Genomic DNA, 18,054 nt, shown 5'->3' on the forward strand with positions numbered 1-18,054 from the left:
CCTACTATCTTAATTGTTTACAACGGATGTGTATTATTTTGGAATTAAAAAATAAAAAATTTGGTTTTGGTGGTGAGTTTTAAATAAAATAAAAAATAAAGGCTTGGTTAGAACATAGGTCTGAAATGGTTTATAGTGCCTAAGAACTTGTGCGTGGCTGTACATCACAGAAATATAAAGAGAGGCTTTCCCTAAATTATATCATTTATGAATATTAGCAGGAAAAAATAAACCGAGGCCCAAAAATATAATGTGATTTTTCTCCTGCTGTGACTCCTAGACTAGTTCTTTCAGCTCCACAGTTGTTGATTCACTGCTGAGGACTAAAATATATAAATATATGGGTCTCCAACTTGCCTGTTTGGAAGCCAGCAACACTGCTTTGTGAGAAACTGTGCAAGTGTTTAAAGTAGAAGTAAATATTTTTTTGTGACGTTTACGAGAGGCCAATTGTGTCTTTCTTTAATGGCAGGTAATTCTCGGTGACAAATGTGATGCAGGTAAAGAAGACACAGAAACTTACAGGCTAGTTCTTTCCCAGGGAAACTATTCAAATAGAAGTCTCTTAAATATTACCTCTAGTTCCTTTTGCATATCTTAGAATGCTCAGTAAATTCTTTGAATAGACATTTATTTTACATGTGTTACTAGCACTTATGTGGGGGTACAGCAGTAAGTCAATGAGACAATTTCTCTGCACTCATGGAGCTTATATTCTACTGTGAAAAACACAGTAAACAAGAAAATAAATAAATAAAGGATATAATTTTAGGTAAAGTATAATAAGGATATAATGAAGCAGCTTAAGTAATAGTGACAAGAGCACTATTTTTGAAACGTCAGGAAGGCATTTTTAAAAAAGTGATACTTGAACCCTGGCCAGTATTCTCAGTGGTTAGAGTGCCTGGTTCGATTCCTGGTCAAGGGCATATACCTGGGTTGCAGATCTGATCCCCGGCCAAGTCAGGGTGCGTGCAGGAGGCAACCAATTGATGTGTCTTCTCTCACATCTCTCTCTCTCTCTCTCTCTCTGTCTCTCTGTGTCTCTCCCCCTCCCCCTTCCACTCTCTAAAAAATTAATGGAAAAAATATCCTCCGGTGAATATGAAGGGGGAGGGGGAGGTATTCAGAGTTCTGAGGGACAACAAGAGTTGGTGCCCTGAACAGGAATAAGAATTCTTTCTTTTCCTGAAAAGGTAAAGAACATCCAAAAAAAAAGAGCTCTCAGAGTTTGGTATGTTAAGGATTCGCTCTTGTTGTTGCTGTTGTTTTAATGTTTATATGGCCTAATGATATAAACTTTTCTTTATTGCTAACAAATTTGAGAATTAATTTTATTTAGGATCTAAGTCTACTACAAAAGTCCTATCTTATCTACATGCCACTAGAAATACCCTCGCCTAGCACAAAGGCATAAAATCCGATTCGTAAGAGTCTAAGCTGTTCATTCCACACAGAGAGATAAGGCCCAGCCAGAAGTGCCCTTGGACTTAAGTCTGCTCCTCCCACACACAACCTCCACCCCAAGTAGTGACAAGCTGCCTCGAATATGTAGCTGGAAGGGTCATTAAAGGTACAGAGAGAGCTGCTGCAGAGAACATCTTTGGCATTCTCAGCTTTTAGCCCTGACTGTTGCAGAACTGTTATCTGCCCTATACCCCCAGCTCTGATGGGGACAGAAACGACAGTCTCTACTTCACAGTGGAGAGACCGAGGTTCAGAGAAGGGAGTGGCTTGCCAGGATCACACAGAAAGTCAACTCCAGTTCCCAACCTTCACTCCGTTGCCTGAGCCACATTGCAGGCCAACGACCACACGGGGTGGAATTCATGCTCCACTGCAGGAAATGGGATTGTTGATTTTTCATTTACATAAAAATGAAAAATAAACACCAGATGTTTGAAAACATATTGCAACTCATCTTACTGGAACTTCAAAGTGCAATCTAACTGAGAAAATTAAATTAGAAAATCCACATAGCAAAAAAACGATGTTTTGGATGAAATGCACTTTGTCTCACACACACAAACAATATCTCATTGTTACTTCTTCAGGGAGCAGCTGTGAAGGAAACTGGGGGGGAGATGGTCAAAACATTCCATCTTTGTGTTTTATACAGAGCTAAGCTTTTAGTCCAGCCTTCCTGAACTGCAGGGGGTGTGGCATGCATTAAAATTAAACGTCAATGATCTGATGAAGCTTATAAAATAACCTGGGAGAAGCCAGTCACCAAAACAAGGCATTTCAAAGTGGGTGTGTGGAAACTGCCTTCATCCTGATAAAAAGGTATGTACTGTAGTTTTAATTTTTATTTAGGATGAATAATGCTTAAAATAGAGACATTCTTGACTTTTGATTTTGCTTTGTCAGCTAAAAATCATAAATAACATGATTATGAGACTGACACGTTGCCTGCTGCTCCAAGGGGTCGCTTAACTAACACTATTGAGGGCTTGTGCCAGTAGCTTTGCAGACTTGGCCTTATTTTTCCTCAGACTTACAAGGTAGATATTATTAGTGCCATTTTTCAGATGAGGAAACTGAAGTTCAGATATCTGCAGCGACAGGCCCAAGATAGGACCCCCAACAAATGCCAGAGCTGGGGTGCCAACCCAATGTTGACTCACCTCAAAGTCTTCTGCTTGCATTACGCACCCCCTCTGTACTAATGAGACAATGAGAGGGCTTTCCATACACCAAAATGTAGTAGATGAATTCTCAGGCAGTTGTTATCCAAATGTGCATTACAGTAAAATACTGAAAAGTGAACTGAAATTCATTGTGTGGATAGAAAATATGTTTAACAATACGGCACAAAAATATGCTCTTCAGAAGATATGTTTTCTTGTTAGATTCAATAGCTACATGGATTTTCAAGACCCATTTACTTGTGGAGATGTATTGTATGTTATCACATGAAATCTAAAATTCTTGGGATCAGAGACTAGATTCACGCAACCAAGCACGTGTTAGGAGTGCTGAGTCTTAGGAGATCTGGCAGAAGTTCCGGCTCCACAGAAGTTCTGGGCAAATTGACCTCACTGAGCACAGAGAGAAGGTCAACACAGGACCCTTGCAGACAGGATGTTGTGGAGATTCAGTGCCTGGCACATGTGAAAATCCTGAGGCCAGGGCTTCTGGGTGGAGAAGCTCAGTGAGTGTGAGCAGTGATTCTCAGAGTCAGTGCTGGCCAGTGGATGCCCCTTAGAATTATTCTTAAATTATTTACTATTCAGTTAAAATAATGTTTAAATTATATTTATTTTTAAAAGTATTTAAACGCTTGTCATTAGGACAATCTTCCCATTAGTATTAATTAGAAGATGCAAAAAATATGTCATATATACCCAAGTTCATAGGTACATGTTAATAATGTGATTTACCCTCAGTAGGTACTCAGTAAGTGTCAGGTGAATTAGGATGGAAGGGGTGTTGAAAGAATTATGGATTTTACCAACCTTTTTTCTCACAAAAAAGTTTTAAATATAGGAATAAAATTACCCCAATAATTTTTGGAAGAGATGCAATCAAAGGGAATTAGCCTTTCTCTGAAATCCTCCTACAGAGCTAAAAAACACGTTTCAGCCCACAGTAGAACATTTTGTAATATGACAGTTGTCAGAGCAAGACATGGAACTGACTTTTGGTGTAACTGTCACGTGGTGAGGTGAGACTCAGAGGGTTAGAGGTGGTGTGCCAAAGGGCGTGCGTTCAGAGCGCTGCAAAGCAGGCAGCTGGAGATGGGCCCGCATCCCGGCTCTCTGTTCTCCTGGGCCTCAGCTTTCCCATCTGTATACCTGGGGAGGCGGGTTGGATCAATGACCTCTAAGGTCCTGTCCAGTTTGGGGGAACGCTGTAGAATGTGTAGAATGTGTGGCCCTCCTCTGAGGTTAGATCTTCTGGGCAAGGCACTGAGTGTGGTGCCTACTGGGGCCAAGAGAAGAGCTCTGATGGTTCTAAGAGCCTCTTGGAAATGGGTGCAAATTTTTGTGGGTTTAGGCTGGGTTTCTACAAATCCTGAAAGGTAACATGGTGGTAGGGGCTGATGGGAAAGGGAGCTTCAGAGACTAAGGAAGCCCCCCTGCAGACTTGCTCCAGGGGGGGCTCAGTGACCTCCCCACCCCCTCCCCCAGCGCCCACTGGCAGCTTTTACTCGTTACGTAATTTTTCTTTTGAAAACCAGCCAGGAAACCTCCAGAAGAAAAGCTATTGATCATTAAAGGTTATTTGAAGGTTTAGAGACTCATAATAAAGTGGTTATAATTATTCCTATTATGACACATCCTTTTAAATGCTCAGATCTGAGAACATTTAGCTTGCGTTGGGAGAAAGGCAAAGAGCTGGAAATAGCTCTTGTGCAACTACAGGCAAGGAGTCACAAGGAAAAGAACAGGCTGAAAGCAAGTCAGTGAGAGAAGCCGGGAGCAGCCTGGATGCTCAGACCCTGCCAGCAGCCCCACAGCGCCCCCACCCTGCCCGCTGCCCTTCCTCAAAGCAGCTCCCGCTGCCGGAAGGGTGCTTTGGACAGAAATACTTGTTGCGAAGTTGCATGCCAGCTACTAGTCCTTCTCAAGTTAAATACGTGTCTATGAAAAGTATCCCCTAAGAGAATGTAAAAAAAAAAGAAAGAAAACAAATTCAGGAAACAACCATTTGTTGCTGCTTTTCATAGTAATAGCAACTAGCTTTTATTGAGCATGTCTCTGTGTCAGACGCTGCTCTAAATGCTCTCTACTATTTCATTTAATTCTCACAAAACTTCATAAATTGGACACAGTTATACTTAGTATGTGGCAAAGTCAGAAATCCAAAGCAGTGAGTGTGACCGTGGGTCCCCCCCCCCCACACACACACACACTGCTCCCTGTCAAGGTTTCCAGGCCTCCTCCTGGGTTGGTAAACAGCCCAGCAAGGTGGGGGCAGGGATGGGGGGGCCAGGGCAGGAGGCCATTTCTCTTATGAATCTCATAAGGTACTAAATGTTATACATGGCTTGCTTCGGTGTTTTTCTCTCTCATGGTTCACCTGACAGTTTCAGGGTCTCTCTTTGCCTTCCCCCTGACCCCACATTGTTTTCTGTTCATTCAAACATCCACCCTGCCTGACACTACAAGGTTCTGTGGATGAGTCCAAGGAGAATCAGACGCTGTGACCAGCCTTGAAAAATGCCTAATTAGGAGAGGGGGAGAGGTTGCACATAAACCCAACAAACTCTGCTACCAGGCAGAGTGTGCGCTGTACAGGTCAAGGGCTCCAGAGCGGCTCACGGGGGAGGGAGACCTCACAGCAGGGCTGCTGGTTCAGGGGGCTCCGCAGGACGCTGGGCTCACGGGGGCTGAGTGGGACGGTTGCCCACAGAGGAACCGGCCAGCCCAGAAATCTTTCCCCAGCGATTTACTCAGAAGATTCCACTGCTTTGTTTCCTCCAGTTCCAGGCTCCACCTCCGGCCACCAGCCCCACGATGGTGACTGCGCTGCTGCTGCTTTCGGCTCTGGCTGGCCTCTTGGGTGCGGCCGAGGGACAGGCATTCCATCTGGGGAAGTGCCCGGCTCCTCCCGTGCAGGAGAATTTTGACGTGAATAAGGTGTGGTAAGAGGCTGACCTCCCTCTCTTTTGCTGTCTCCTGCTTGAGTAAGCACCCCACAAGGCGCAGCTTTGTTGTTCTGCTTTGATGGCCACAGCAAGCGTGGGGGGAGGTGCTTACCTTATTTGTGGTTCCCCCAAAGCAGACTCTGAGACGGGAACTGGGAGCTGCGAGGTTTTGTAAGCCAATCCCAGGAAGCAGAGTGAGCGTGTGGGGAAAGTGAGACAGAGAAGCAGAAAAGCAATAAAGGGTGCATTCAGGAGTAGGTGACTCTGCGAACAGTGGGGTTCAGTCCTGCTGAGGATCCGCTAAGGACATGTGTGGAATGCACCTCAGATTGTCCCACGGGTGGACGGATGCGAGTGGGCCGTGGGAGCTCCCGTGCAAAGCTGTCTGGCAGAGAAGGAGACAGAGGGGCAGTGTGTGGGGAATTGTCTGTGGCTGGGTAAACCCAAAGGTAGGTTGGGAGGCGTGGCACCAGACATCAAGAGCAGCTGCTGCGATGCCATTGTCCCCATTCTACTGATGAAGAAGCTGAATGTCGGAGGGCTCGTAACCTACCCAGTCACACAGCTAGTAAATGCAGACCAGGATTTAAAACTAGGCTTGCCAGCAGTGCAGGACACCCACGGGTTACCCCCAAGCAGGGCCTGGGAGAGGACTGAACTCCCCAAGGGGCTTTCTTGTTACCTGCACTGAAGAGATCGCCAGCTCCCATGTATGGCTTTTCTTCCTCAAATTAGGCCCAGCCGTACTGAATATCTGTGTGGCCAGGGGATGGAGCAGCAGAAAGAGGCAACTATTGGATGGCATGACTTAGAGGTTCTCCTTGGTGCTAACTCGTGGCTAGAATCTCCCCGTTAAGATATATTCTCCTTAGTAGAAGTGTGGATCTCTCTTTTAAGAAGCAATTCACTTGCTGTGAGTAACACTGAAGTTGTTATCAGTCACTCACTCCTCAGTGTGAATGAGAGTTGGGACCTCTCAGGGCTGGATTAGGCAGACTGGGGAGCAGAGCTCAAAGCCTGAAGGGGGTGGGGAGACGGAGCACCATCAATAGAGTTCACACAGGGAGGCAGGAAGGGGAGAGTGTAATACACCCAAGTCTACATTGACCTACTCCATTAATTATTAAGGGCTGATGCCTTTGTTCAGGTATCAGAGGCTTTACAGCAAAAATCCAGGGAATTTGAATTACGTTTCAGTTTGGGGGTAAAAATTCCAAGATACTTCGGAAATTATAATTGTGCTATATTTACAAAAGCCCTTGAGAAATAAAGCAGGAAGTTTTACTGAGATATAATCCATATACTATTTACCTGTTTAAAGTGGTTTTTAATTTCAGTGGTTTTAATATGTTCACAGTTATGAAACCATCACCACAATCCATTTTAGAACATTTTCAGCATCTCAAAAAGAAACTCCATAACCATTAACAGTTACTCCCCACTTCCCCCAACCTTCTCTGCCCCAGGCAATCAATAATCTACATTATCTCCGTATGAATTTGCTTATTCTGGACATTTCATAGAAATGGAACCATACAATAGGTCTTTTGTGACTGACTTCTTTTACCAGCATAATGTGTCCAAGATTCATCCATGTTGTAGTATGTTTCAGCACTTTGTTTCTTTTCATTGCCGAATAACATTCTACTGTATGGATTATGCCACATTTTATTCATCTGTTCATTTGAGTTGTTTACACTTTTTGACTTATCAGAAATAATACTGTGAGCATTCGTGTCCTGGGTTTTTTGTTTGCTTGTTTGTTTTTGTGGACATATATTCTCAGTTTTCCTGGGTATATACCTAGGAGTAGAATTGCTAGGTCATATGGTAACTCCATGTTTAACCTTTTGAGAAACCGCCAGTCTCTTTTCCAAAAGACCCACACCATTTTACATTCCCATCAAGATTGTAGAATTCCAGTTGTTCCATATCTTTGCCCACACTTTCTACTGTCATGTTTCTGATTATAGCCATTTTCAGTGGATACGAAGTGGTATCTCATTGTGGTTTTGATTTGCATTTCTTTAATAGCTAATGATGTTGGGCATCTTTTCATGTGCTTATTGGAGGTGTGTCTATTCAAGTCCTTTGCCCATTTTCAATTGGGTTATTTATCTTTTAATTATTGAGATATAAGAGTTCTTTATACATTTTAGATACAGATTCCTATCAGATATATGATTTGCAAGTTTTTTCTCCCATTCCATGGATTGTCTTTTTACTTTATTGGTACATATGTTTTTAATATTAATGAAGTCTAATTTATCTATTTTTTCTTTTGTTGCTTGTGCTTCTGGTGCCTTTTTTTTCCTCCCTAAAAAGCCGTTGCCTAATCCAAGATTATAAAGATTTACTACTATATTTTCTCCTAAAATATTTGTAGATCTAAGTCTGTGATCCATTTTAAGTTAAATTTTATACATAGTGTGATATAGGGGCCCAACTTATTCTTCTGCATGTGGATATTCGGTTGTCCCAGAACTATTCGTTGAGAAGACTATTCTTTCCTCATTGAATAGTCTTGGCATCCTTGTCGAGAATCAGTTAACCATGTATGTAAGAGTTTATTTTTGGATTCTCAGTTCTATTCTGTTGATGTATATGGTTATCCTTATGCCAGTACAACACAGTCTTGATTACTATAGCTTTGTAGTAAAGTTTTGAAATCAGAATGTATGAGTCTTCCAACTTTGTTCTTTTGGCTATTTTGGGTCCTTGGCATTTCCATATAAATTTTAGAATCAGTTTGTCAATTTCTGTAAAAAAGCCTGTTAGGAGTTTTAACAGATTACATTAAATCTGTATGTATATCAATTGCCATCTTAACAATTTTAAGTCTTCCAATTTGTGAACTTAAAGATATCTTTCCGTTTACTTAGGTCTTCTTTAACTTCCTTCAACAATGTAGTTTTCAGAGTACACGTTTTATGTTTCTTTGGTTAAATTCATTTCTAAGTATTTTATTTTTTGACATTACTGTAAACGGAATTTTCTTAATTTCACTTGCAGATTGTTCATTGTAAGTGTAGAAATAGATTTGATTTCTGTATATTAATCTTGTGTCTTTTTTAATCTTGATGAATTCATTTATTAGTTCTAATAGTTTTTGTGTGTGTATGGATTCCTTAGGACTTTCTATGTACAAAAAAAATCACGTCATCTGCAAATAAAGATAGTTATACTTCTTCCTATGTAGATAAAGAAATTGAGACCCTACAACCTAGAAAGAGCAAGAAAACAGATTCTCCTCTGGAGCCCCTGGAAAGGAACACAGTCTTGCCAACATCTTGATTTTAGCCCAGTGAGACCAGTGTCAGCCTTCTGACCTATGGAACTACAAAAAAGTAAATTTGTGTTGTTTTACACAAAAGGTAGCTTAATATACACACTATTTGCACCTGGCCCTTTTTATTAAATGTGTTTTGGAGATAATTGCATATTACTCTTTTAAAAGAGGATATATAACATTCCACTGCATAAATGTGTCCGTATTTATTTACCCAGCCCCCTGCTAACGTTCACTGAGACTGTTTCTTGTCTTTTATTATTACTAATTGTACTGCAACAAATAATCTTATCCGTACATCATTTCTTATTATCAGAGGATACATTCCCAGAAGTGAAATAGCTGGGCCAAAGAGTATATGTATATTTAGTTTTGCTAGATATTGCCAAATGACCCTCCATGAAGGTTGTAAATTGTCTCAGTCTCTATGGAAGCAGGAGAATGCCTGTCCTCACCCGCACAGTTGCACACTTCCCTTAAAGTTGACTCTGTACACTGGAGTTATGAACTGAGAGCAAGCCTCCAGTGGAGAAATGACACAGGTCTTCTAAATCCTGATCATGTGCTGAAAAAGTCTTTGTGACCAACTCCCAGTGTGGGGTCATATGAGGAAAATTCAACCACTTCTGGAGTCCCACAGTGAACATATCCGACTTTGTGCACAATTCAAAGATGCCTTAAAGAATCATAAAACATTTGAGATGGCACCTTCCATCATCTAGACGAATCCCTTCCTTTGACAGAGTTTTGAATTTCACATAGATTTTGGCTGAAGGGGACACTGAGAGCGTATCTAAATAAAGAGCACTTTAGGAACAGAACGTGGCATTCAATCAATCCCACACATCCGATTCGCTTGTTCTCCTTTGAATCAATATCTTGCTCAGTTGCCGCTGGAAACAATGCAGCCCATTTTGCCTGGTTTCCCCAGGAAAGGGCTCTGCTCTGACAGACAACAATAGAGCAGAGTTTGCAGGTCCCCAGAGAGTCACAGGGTTTTGCTCTACTTTTTGTCTCTGCAGTATCTTGGAAGATGGTATGAAATTGAGAAGATCCCAGGGAGCTTTGAGAAGGGAAGCTGCATCCAAGCCAACTACTCACTAATGGAAAATGGAAACATCAAAGTGATAAACCAGGAACTGAGGTGAGTGGCTGTGGTTTCAAAGGCATTGCACATCCTGGAGCCGGCCCTGCAGAGAGCTGTCCTGGGGTGACTGGGTGTCCTTGCAGCCTGGTTCAGGGAGGATTCGATCATTCCTGGGTCTGGACTGCCTGCTCACAACAGGCCCTGAGAGGAAAGCTTTTGGCAGGCAGAACAGTGGGGACTAGAAGTCACTCATTCATTTCTGTGACCACTTGTTGACCACCTATTGTGCACTGGATCCTGTGAGAGGCACTAGGGACTCAATGGTAACCCAAACTGCAGGGTTTCTGTTCTCACCGCAAAACAGATACTCTGGTAGTAAAGGACATCAGGGACCATCTTGTCTGACCTCCAAACCAAGAGAGAAGCCCTTCTTATATCAGTTACTGACAGAGGGCATCCAGCTTTGCTTGAAGCTTCCAGGAACTGGGCGCTCATCACCACCCATGACAGTTTATCACATCTCCAAACAGTTCCAGCTACTAGAAAACGCCTTTCCTTATTAAGCAAGGATCAAACGCATATGTAGTCACACCCTAGGTTATGTGAACAGGATATCGTATAGAGGCATACTTTTCCCAGATTGATGCTTGATCCCCAAATTCACACTTTGAAAAGCAACCATAACCTTAAAAGAGCCTCAGGAAAACTCCTACCCACCCTCAAACAACAAAGATAACAGTAACAATAGAAACAGTAACTAACAGTTATTAACCTTTTCCTATGTGCAAGGCACTATTCTGTGTGTATATGTACTTATATGTATGAGTGTGCATATACAGGGTAGGGCCAAAGTAGGTTTATAGTTGTTCATATGGAAATAATACAATAATTAATATATAATAATTCAAGAAGAAACTCTGTTTCACGTACTCACAACTGTAAACCTCCTTTTACCCCATCCTGTATATTGATTTAAACCCATAACAACCCTGAGGTAGTGCTATTATTAACTCCATTTTTATAGATAAGGAAACTGGGGTACAGAGAAGTAATTTGACCAAGGGTCACACAGCTTATAAGTGATGAAGCTGAGATTCCAACCCAGGGAGAAGTGAAATGGGGAAGAGAACAGAAGACAGATAAAAGAAAGGCTGGAAATGTAAGGTTGTCCTTCCAGTTCCCTATGGGATCTGAGAATTGTGTTCAACTCCAACTCCACGAAAACAACTACAACCCAGCCTGCAAGTTACTCAGGTCCAGAGAGCCTTTCTGAAGCTGTCCTATTATCTACTAAGCTTCCTGTGAGCCAAAACACAATGGGTTGACTCCCTGACCCTGCATAACCCAAAGAAGTAAAGTAAGGACCTTGAGGGCCTCTAGAGAAAAATTCAGCTCATTTCAGAGCCACAGGAACTGAGATGTAAACACCCAGAGGATCTCATAGGAATTCTGTAGGCCCTAAAGTTGCAACAGCTTTATTTCAAATATTTTGTCCCATTCTAAGACCAAGAATCAGACAATGACACAGATCCCAACACCTCTATGATTCCCCCACCTCTCCTTTGGAGTTGGCCAGGATCCTGAGTGTTAGGTTGCTCTGTCTCTAGGGTCACATCTGGGTAAGGTACATGGGGACATGCAGGAAGGTTTGCAAGTTCAGGAAACTGGTCTAGTTTCTCCTTCTGGAGTACTGCAGAGTGAGTGGAGGGCACAGCATAGAGTCTGAGCAGAACACTAGCCAGTGTCAGAGAATCTGAGGGACAAAGCAGCTGGTACAGGGTTGGGAGCTGAAGGGCTCAGGCTTTTGAGAAAGGCTCCCTGGTTTCAAATCCTGGTTCTGCCACTTACAATGTGATCTTAGGCTGGTTGTAGCAATCCTCTCTGTTTCCCTTTCCACCCAGGTAAAATGGCAATAATCATGGCACCTCCCCCAAGGGCTTGGTGAGCAAGAGTGAGACAACACATATAAAGCACTTAGACCCGTGTTTGGTGTATAGTAATCACTTAATAAATATTTCCTATTATTGTTAATCTGCTGCTACCCTTGAAAATACTCATGCATTTTCCCATGAACAAGTTGTGAGTTTATGATCAGAGAGTGGTGTTTTAAAAACTGTTCCAGAGTACAATGCAAATGATAGTGAAAAGGGGAAAAGCCTGGTGGGAAAAGACTGGTTTGTTGCTAAGCAACTGTATGCAGATAGAAATGGACCCTCTTCCCAATGGCTGAGTTCCAGGTGAGAGAGCAGGGCTCTGTCTCCGGCCCTACTCCGTGATAAACAGACAATGCATCCGGGACTCTCAGAGTACATGTCCCACCCTCCCTCACCTGCTGCTTGTTGAATGGTTCCTAGGACATCCATCACTAACATAGCCTACTGACTTTCTGACACATACTATTGCTCTAATTTTAGTTTGCCTCCTCCAGGCAGCTCCTCTCCCAGCTTCCTAGGAGGACCCTGATGTCCGAGCACACTCCCTGTGTGCTGCCTCCATCCCCAGGCCTTTCTACTCTCCCCTGGGTCCATGAGGTCACTGGGAGTTATCCAGAAATGGGGCGAGCTCCCTTCAAAAGAGTGAAAGTATTTCATACAACTTAAGACCATAGCTTTTATATATCTACACCATTTTATATACCACTAAGAAATGACACTGCCAGTTATAAGTGTAGGGTGGCGTTAATTGTAAGATGCACATTTCTTCATATTTAATGTGTCTGAGATCTGGATGCACCTGAGAATCACTGAAATAAGGTAAATGTTTGCTCATTGCTTGCTTTTACCTGGCCTACATTGAAATCTCCCACACTCGCCCGGCCAGGAATGGCTGAGCGGTTGAGCATTGACCTAGGATCCAGGAGACTGGGGGTTCAATTCCCGGTCAGGGCACATGCCCGGGTTGCGGGCTCGATGCCCAGTCGGGGGCATGCAGGAGGCAGCCCATCAATGGCTCTCTCATCATTGATGTTTCTGTCTCTTTCTCTCCCTCTCCTTTCCTCTCTCTGAAATCAATAAAGATATATTAAAAAAAAAAAAAAAAAGAAAAGAAAAGAAATCTCTCACCCTCAATCAGAAGCTTGCTGAACCGGAAGAGGTCTCAGAGTTCACGTGTATGAACCTTTTAGGGAGAAGATGATGTCACTTGAGATCACTAAGTCCAAAAGAGGGTCTTGCAGATCTCCAGACTCCATGTTTTGGCCCCTTCTCATTTTTAAAGAAGTGATTATTTTTTAAAAAGTGAATTCTTAGTGTACTGGGTTGTTTTGTTTGTTTTTCCCTTTCTTTTTTTTTCAAACTCCTCTTTCTAAGCCTTGCAGGCCATTGCATACAGTCCAAAAAACAGTGTTGAAGTGCAAGGGCCTAACATAGTGTCCGATCCTAGAGCATTGCAGTTGCTGCTCCTCCTCTCCCCAAGGCTGTCTTCCTCCACTTGGTCTCAGAGACGGTCGCAAAGCGCAGAGGAAAGAATGGAACTAGAATCTAGCCTGCCTCCAAGAGCCTCTCTAACCAGAAATCACAATGTTGGCCATTATGGTTCTCAGTGTAACGAATCTTGCCTTTTGTTGGTTTTTGGCTTTCAGTGAGTTCAGGTTAGTTTTTAATTCATTGCAGATCGGATGGAACTGTGAATCAAATTGAAGGTGAAGCCTCCCAGGTCAACCTCACAGAGCCTGCCAAGCTGGGAGTGAAGTTTTTCTGGTGTAAGTATATACTTCTCTCAGAAGGTTCCAGAAGAGTAGATAGGCAAACTGAGGGCTAGAGCCCTGGGCTGCAGCACTCATGTCACATCTGAGTGTCATCTATAATGATTTAATGCATAATTATTTATTGAGCACCTACTACATGCTAGGTACTGGGCAAGTTGCTAGAGATGCAATAATGAGGAAGACAGAGCTGGCCCTTGTCCCTGAGGAACTTATAGCCCAGTGTGAATGCTGACAAGTACCCAGGCAATTTACTATAAAACTACAGTGAGTGTTTCAATAGAGGAAGCACAAGTTGGAGTACCTAGTGCTTGAGTAGTAGGAGACCCAATCCAGTCTTGTTTCCTATAGGAAACAGATGCCTGAAAAATTAGTAGTTATTAGCAGAACAATGAACATGTACAAAAGCTTGGAGACAAGAGACTGACAAGAGTGAAGGTAAGTTTGAGTCCTGGCTCTGTCTTCTGCTTTCCAGCCACGTTGCTGGGGTCCCTGAGAGATATTTAATCACAGGCATTTGCCCTGTGAGCTCTGGTTTAACTGAGGAATAGACTTAGGCAACAGAGAAAGCAGCACATCTTAGTTTTGTTGCTGATGTAGATGCACAGGAGAAATCAGCTCAGAACTGTGAGGCTTTCTAATGCCAAAGTGCTTAGGAGTACATCTCCCCACCTGTGGGACAGACACCGCAGTCACCAGCTGCAAGGGGCGTCACTACCCTCCTCCCTCAATCCCCCACTGATGAAGGGCCTGGAGTGGGACAGAAAGGAAGTCCTTGTTCTATAGACCAAGATAGGAATGCTGGGGGGGGGGGGGCAGTTCCTCCCACACATATGACTATGGGCAACTAACTTCACATCTACACCTAGTGTTGTGTAGATAAACTAGATAACACACACTCTGTAAGCTGTAAAGGGCTTTGTACAGGTCAGTTTCTCTTGTGATTTCTACAGATAAGAAAGTGAAGTAAAGAAAAGCTAGGTGATATAGGCACAGCCATTGGACTAATTAAAGACAGAGTTGGGACTAAAACCTAGGTCTCCAAACTCTCAAGTGAGTGATGGGGATGGGAATGAAGGCCAAATATTATGTGCACAACCTTCATAAGGAAGCCAAACAGGAATTAAAAGAGGCAAGAGTTATTGGCTAAAGAAGCAGAGGAGGAAGAGGTTTACTGTGGTTAAAGGGATCAGATGTTTGCATTGGGTTTTGCAGGGTGTATGGGAGATTATGGGAAAGGATGTTCCAAGTGGAGGGAATGACATGAGAAAAAGCCTGACGGGTCCATGGAGCAGAAGACAAGACTGGGGAGGGTCTCCAATGCCATGTTAGAGAATTTGAAAGTCCTTCCATAAGCAACAGGAGACTGTCAAAGTTTTCTAATAAAGAGACATGGAATTTTTCTTTACTAAAAGGAAAATATCTAGGTAAATTTATGCTTGAGTGCTAGACCCTGTGGGAGGAAGACAGAATGTGTTTGCTTAGAGTGTATGAAGTGGGGCACTCTGCTGCTGCTGACGTATCGCTAGGAGCTGAAGAGCTCTTGGTCCAGCTGGGAACGCACAAAGCAGTTGACACTCAGTAGTACCAGATACATGGTGAATATTTGCTCTCATGAGTGAGCCAGGCAGGTGGCACCAACAATGCTAGAAACGGAAGTCAGAAACAATACTCAGTCTGGCTCCTGCAGCCTTGTCCAGGCTTCCCTCCAGACAGCCTCCAAGTGTCCTTCTGCTTTTATATTTATAAACAGGTAGAAAGTCAGAGGCAAAGGGACCTTGGTGGGTGGTCATCTGAACTAGTCCTTTGGTGTGGTCCTGATGATCAGCTGGGTCCTTGACCCCCATCCAAGCTCTGACCACGCCCATACTGCCTCCTTTGTCCAGCAGCTTAGCTCTGGTTTGACTTGGCAAACAGTGGGGTGCTTAAAACCCAGAAAAGCAAATCACCCAGGTCTGTATACATGTCCAAGTCTTTTGTTCTTATGGGGTCAGCGCACATCTTTCTCCCATGTGGTCCATCTCCCACTTAACTTTAATAAGCTACACTGTGAATTTTCCTTAGTTTGAAGCTTGGCTGTGGAGGTCAAATTCACAGAGGAAGTTTCTGGATTCAGATGAAGAGGGTAAATCCCCCATCTCTCCTCTTGAGGACCCCTTTAATCTTGGGCTTTCAATGCTACACAGATATCAATCAATGAATCTTCGTAGACCCTTTGTAAGGAAGAGCTTATAACCTGTTACCACCCTATTTATCATATTCTTAAGAATGGAAAGATTGTCAAAAGGCAGGCAGGAAGAAAAACAAACAAACCAAAGTTAGCCCCCGCCTCCTCCCTTGGTCAAGTTCTAGAGGAAGCTGGGCGGTGCGGACTAAGAAAGCCTGAGGTCCCTGACCTTGCATTCTTGACTCTGCTTAGCTAAGTAGTGCCTAGTGCAGCCTGCCAGTCTAGGGGTCCAGCCAACCCCCCAGTTACTATGGGCTTCCAGAAACCAACCTGCTACCAGGTCCTACCAGGGAGGGGCCAGAATGTTAGCTCTGAACTCTGGGTGCATATTAGAATCAAGGTGGAGCTTTTAAAAGTACCAACCACCTCCATATCAGAATCCAGGGAGGGGTGGGGATGGAGCTGGCATTTTTCAAAGCTCCCATATGACTCCCACATGAAGTCAGAATTAAGAACCACTGACCTAGAAGAACCTGACTTCTGGGTCCCGAAGATGAAGGTTTCTCTTGCTCTGGTCCTTCCTAATACTGCCCCCTCTGCTCCTCAGTGATGCCTTCAGCTCCATACTGGGTCCTGGCCACCGACTACGAGAACTATGCCCTCGTGTACTCGTGTACCACGATCGTCTGGCTGTTTCACGTAGATCATGTTTGGATCTTGGGAAGAAACCCTTATCTCCCTCCAGAAACAGTGACCCATCTAAAAGATATCCTGACCTCTAATAACATTGACATCGAGACAATGACCGTCACAGATCAGGGGAACTGCCCTGAGTTCCAGTAAGGAGGCTCTGAAGGGAGTCTGCGCTCACCCCATGTTCCTTCTCTGCTTTGCTTTCCCCCCACCCCACCCCACCCCACCCCACTTCTCATAACAACAAACCACCCACCGTGGCAAACCATGGAAATACAGAAGGGAAATTTGACAGCAGGAGCCGTGGGGAGGAACTCAAGGAAAGTTGGCTTAAACATTTAGCCATACACTGCCTGTTACCACGCGTGCCTAATAATAAACTTCTTGCTGACCTGCTGTGCTCACAAAAAATTCCGAATTGGATCAATTATTTTAGATTTATACTTATAAGCTTATGTTTGGAAATCCTTAATCAGTTATGTTGAAAAAACTAAGCACTGAACAGTTTATGTTTAAGGTAACAACCCCGTTTCTGGAAAGGGAAAGCTGGGGCAAAGGCATACTCTGAATGACTGCATTAGGCACTCCTTCGGGGGAATCATTTAGGCTTTTTGAGTCTCTGACAGGCAGTTTCCTTGAAACACTTCCTTCGTCATCAGGAAGTCTTCAGAGTCAGGCTGAAGAATGGGACCACCTTGGGGTCTGTGCAAGAAAGAAGAAAATCTATCAGGGAGAACCTACAGGGATATTTTTAAAGAAAAGCATTTGGGGAGGGAAGGCCTTTCATACAACTGATGTTTACTGAGGTCCAACTGCATTCCAGGCATTGAAAGTACAGAATCCTTGTCCTACCACAGAGATTCACAGACCAGTGAGGGAGACTCACAAGTTAAAATGAAATTATAACCCAAGCTGAAGAATGCAAAGGCAGAGAGGCTTGTGGAGGAGCCATGGGAGCTCCGAGATAGTCTCAAATCCTGCAAGACACAGGCACCCACAGGCTACAGTCACGCCTCCAGGTGTTCCAGCTTCAGGGAGTCAGGAACCACCTTGAGGGTTTTTTTATATTGTGACTTTCAAAAGCAGAAAACCCCAAAATCATCGCCCTGCAATTTCATTTAGTTCACATAACACTTATAATCTACTAATGTTTGAGGAAATGAATAGAAAATGAAGCCATTTGATTTGATTTTTGCTTTTTTAACATGAATACAAAATACTCATTTCCTTGAGCACTTGAGACACTTTAATGCTCTGTATTAAAGGTTACAAATATTCCAAGGATCTTAATATGTACAGTTTCCATTTACTAAATAAACATGATCTCAAAATATTGCTTGCAGTTTGAAATTCTTAAAGGCTGAACCACTGGGCATAAAAGCAGTGTGGGGGAGGCAGGTACTGAAGGAGAAGGCCCTCTCTTCGCAGCTGTGCCCTGCGCTTTACCACACTGCCCACCCCCCGGAGGGCGCTTGGCTCTTCTTCTAAAATACGGTTCTTCCTAAGGGTGTTAAGCTGCCTG

The 18,054-nt window shown here is 43.4% G+C and overlaps 1 protein-coding gene across 2 annotated transcripts in view; it reads left to right on the top strand.

The window, feature by feature from the left end:
* APOD (apolipoprotein D) overlaps positions 1–16,732 on the top strand; it is a 44,235-nt gene extending 27,503 nt beyond the window's left edge. The window contains exons 1-4 of one of the 2 annotated variants that reach the window (XM_016200166.2): positions 5,444–5,585; positions 9,905–10,026; positions 13,581–13,669; positions 16,447–16,732. In XM_016200166.2, the coding sequence (XP_016055652.2) occupies positions 5,463–5,585; positions 9,905–10,026; positions 13,581–13,669; positions 16,447–16,682 (570 nt within the window). In that variant the 5' untranslated portion in view covers positions 5,444–5,462 and the 3' untranslated portion in view covers positions 16,683–16,732. Of the gene's footprint in view, positions 1–5,443; positions 5,586–9,904; positions 10,027–13,580; positions 13,670–16,446 lie in introns of those variants that run through there. The other variant, XM_016200167.2, reaches the window with a different exon arrangement.
* The last annotated feature ends 1,322 nt before the right edge of the window (positions 16,733–18,054 follow it).

The sequence above is a fragment of the Miniopterus natalensis genome, chromosome 6 (genome assembly GCF_054644295.1).
Source record: "Miniopterus natalensis isolate mMinNat1 chromosome 6, mMinNat1.hap1, whole genome shotgun sequence".
NCBI lineage: Eukaryota > Metazoa > Chordata > Mammalia > Chiroptera > Miniopteridae > Miniopterus > Miniopterus natalensis.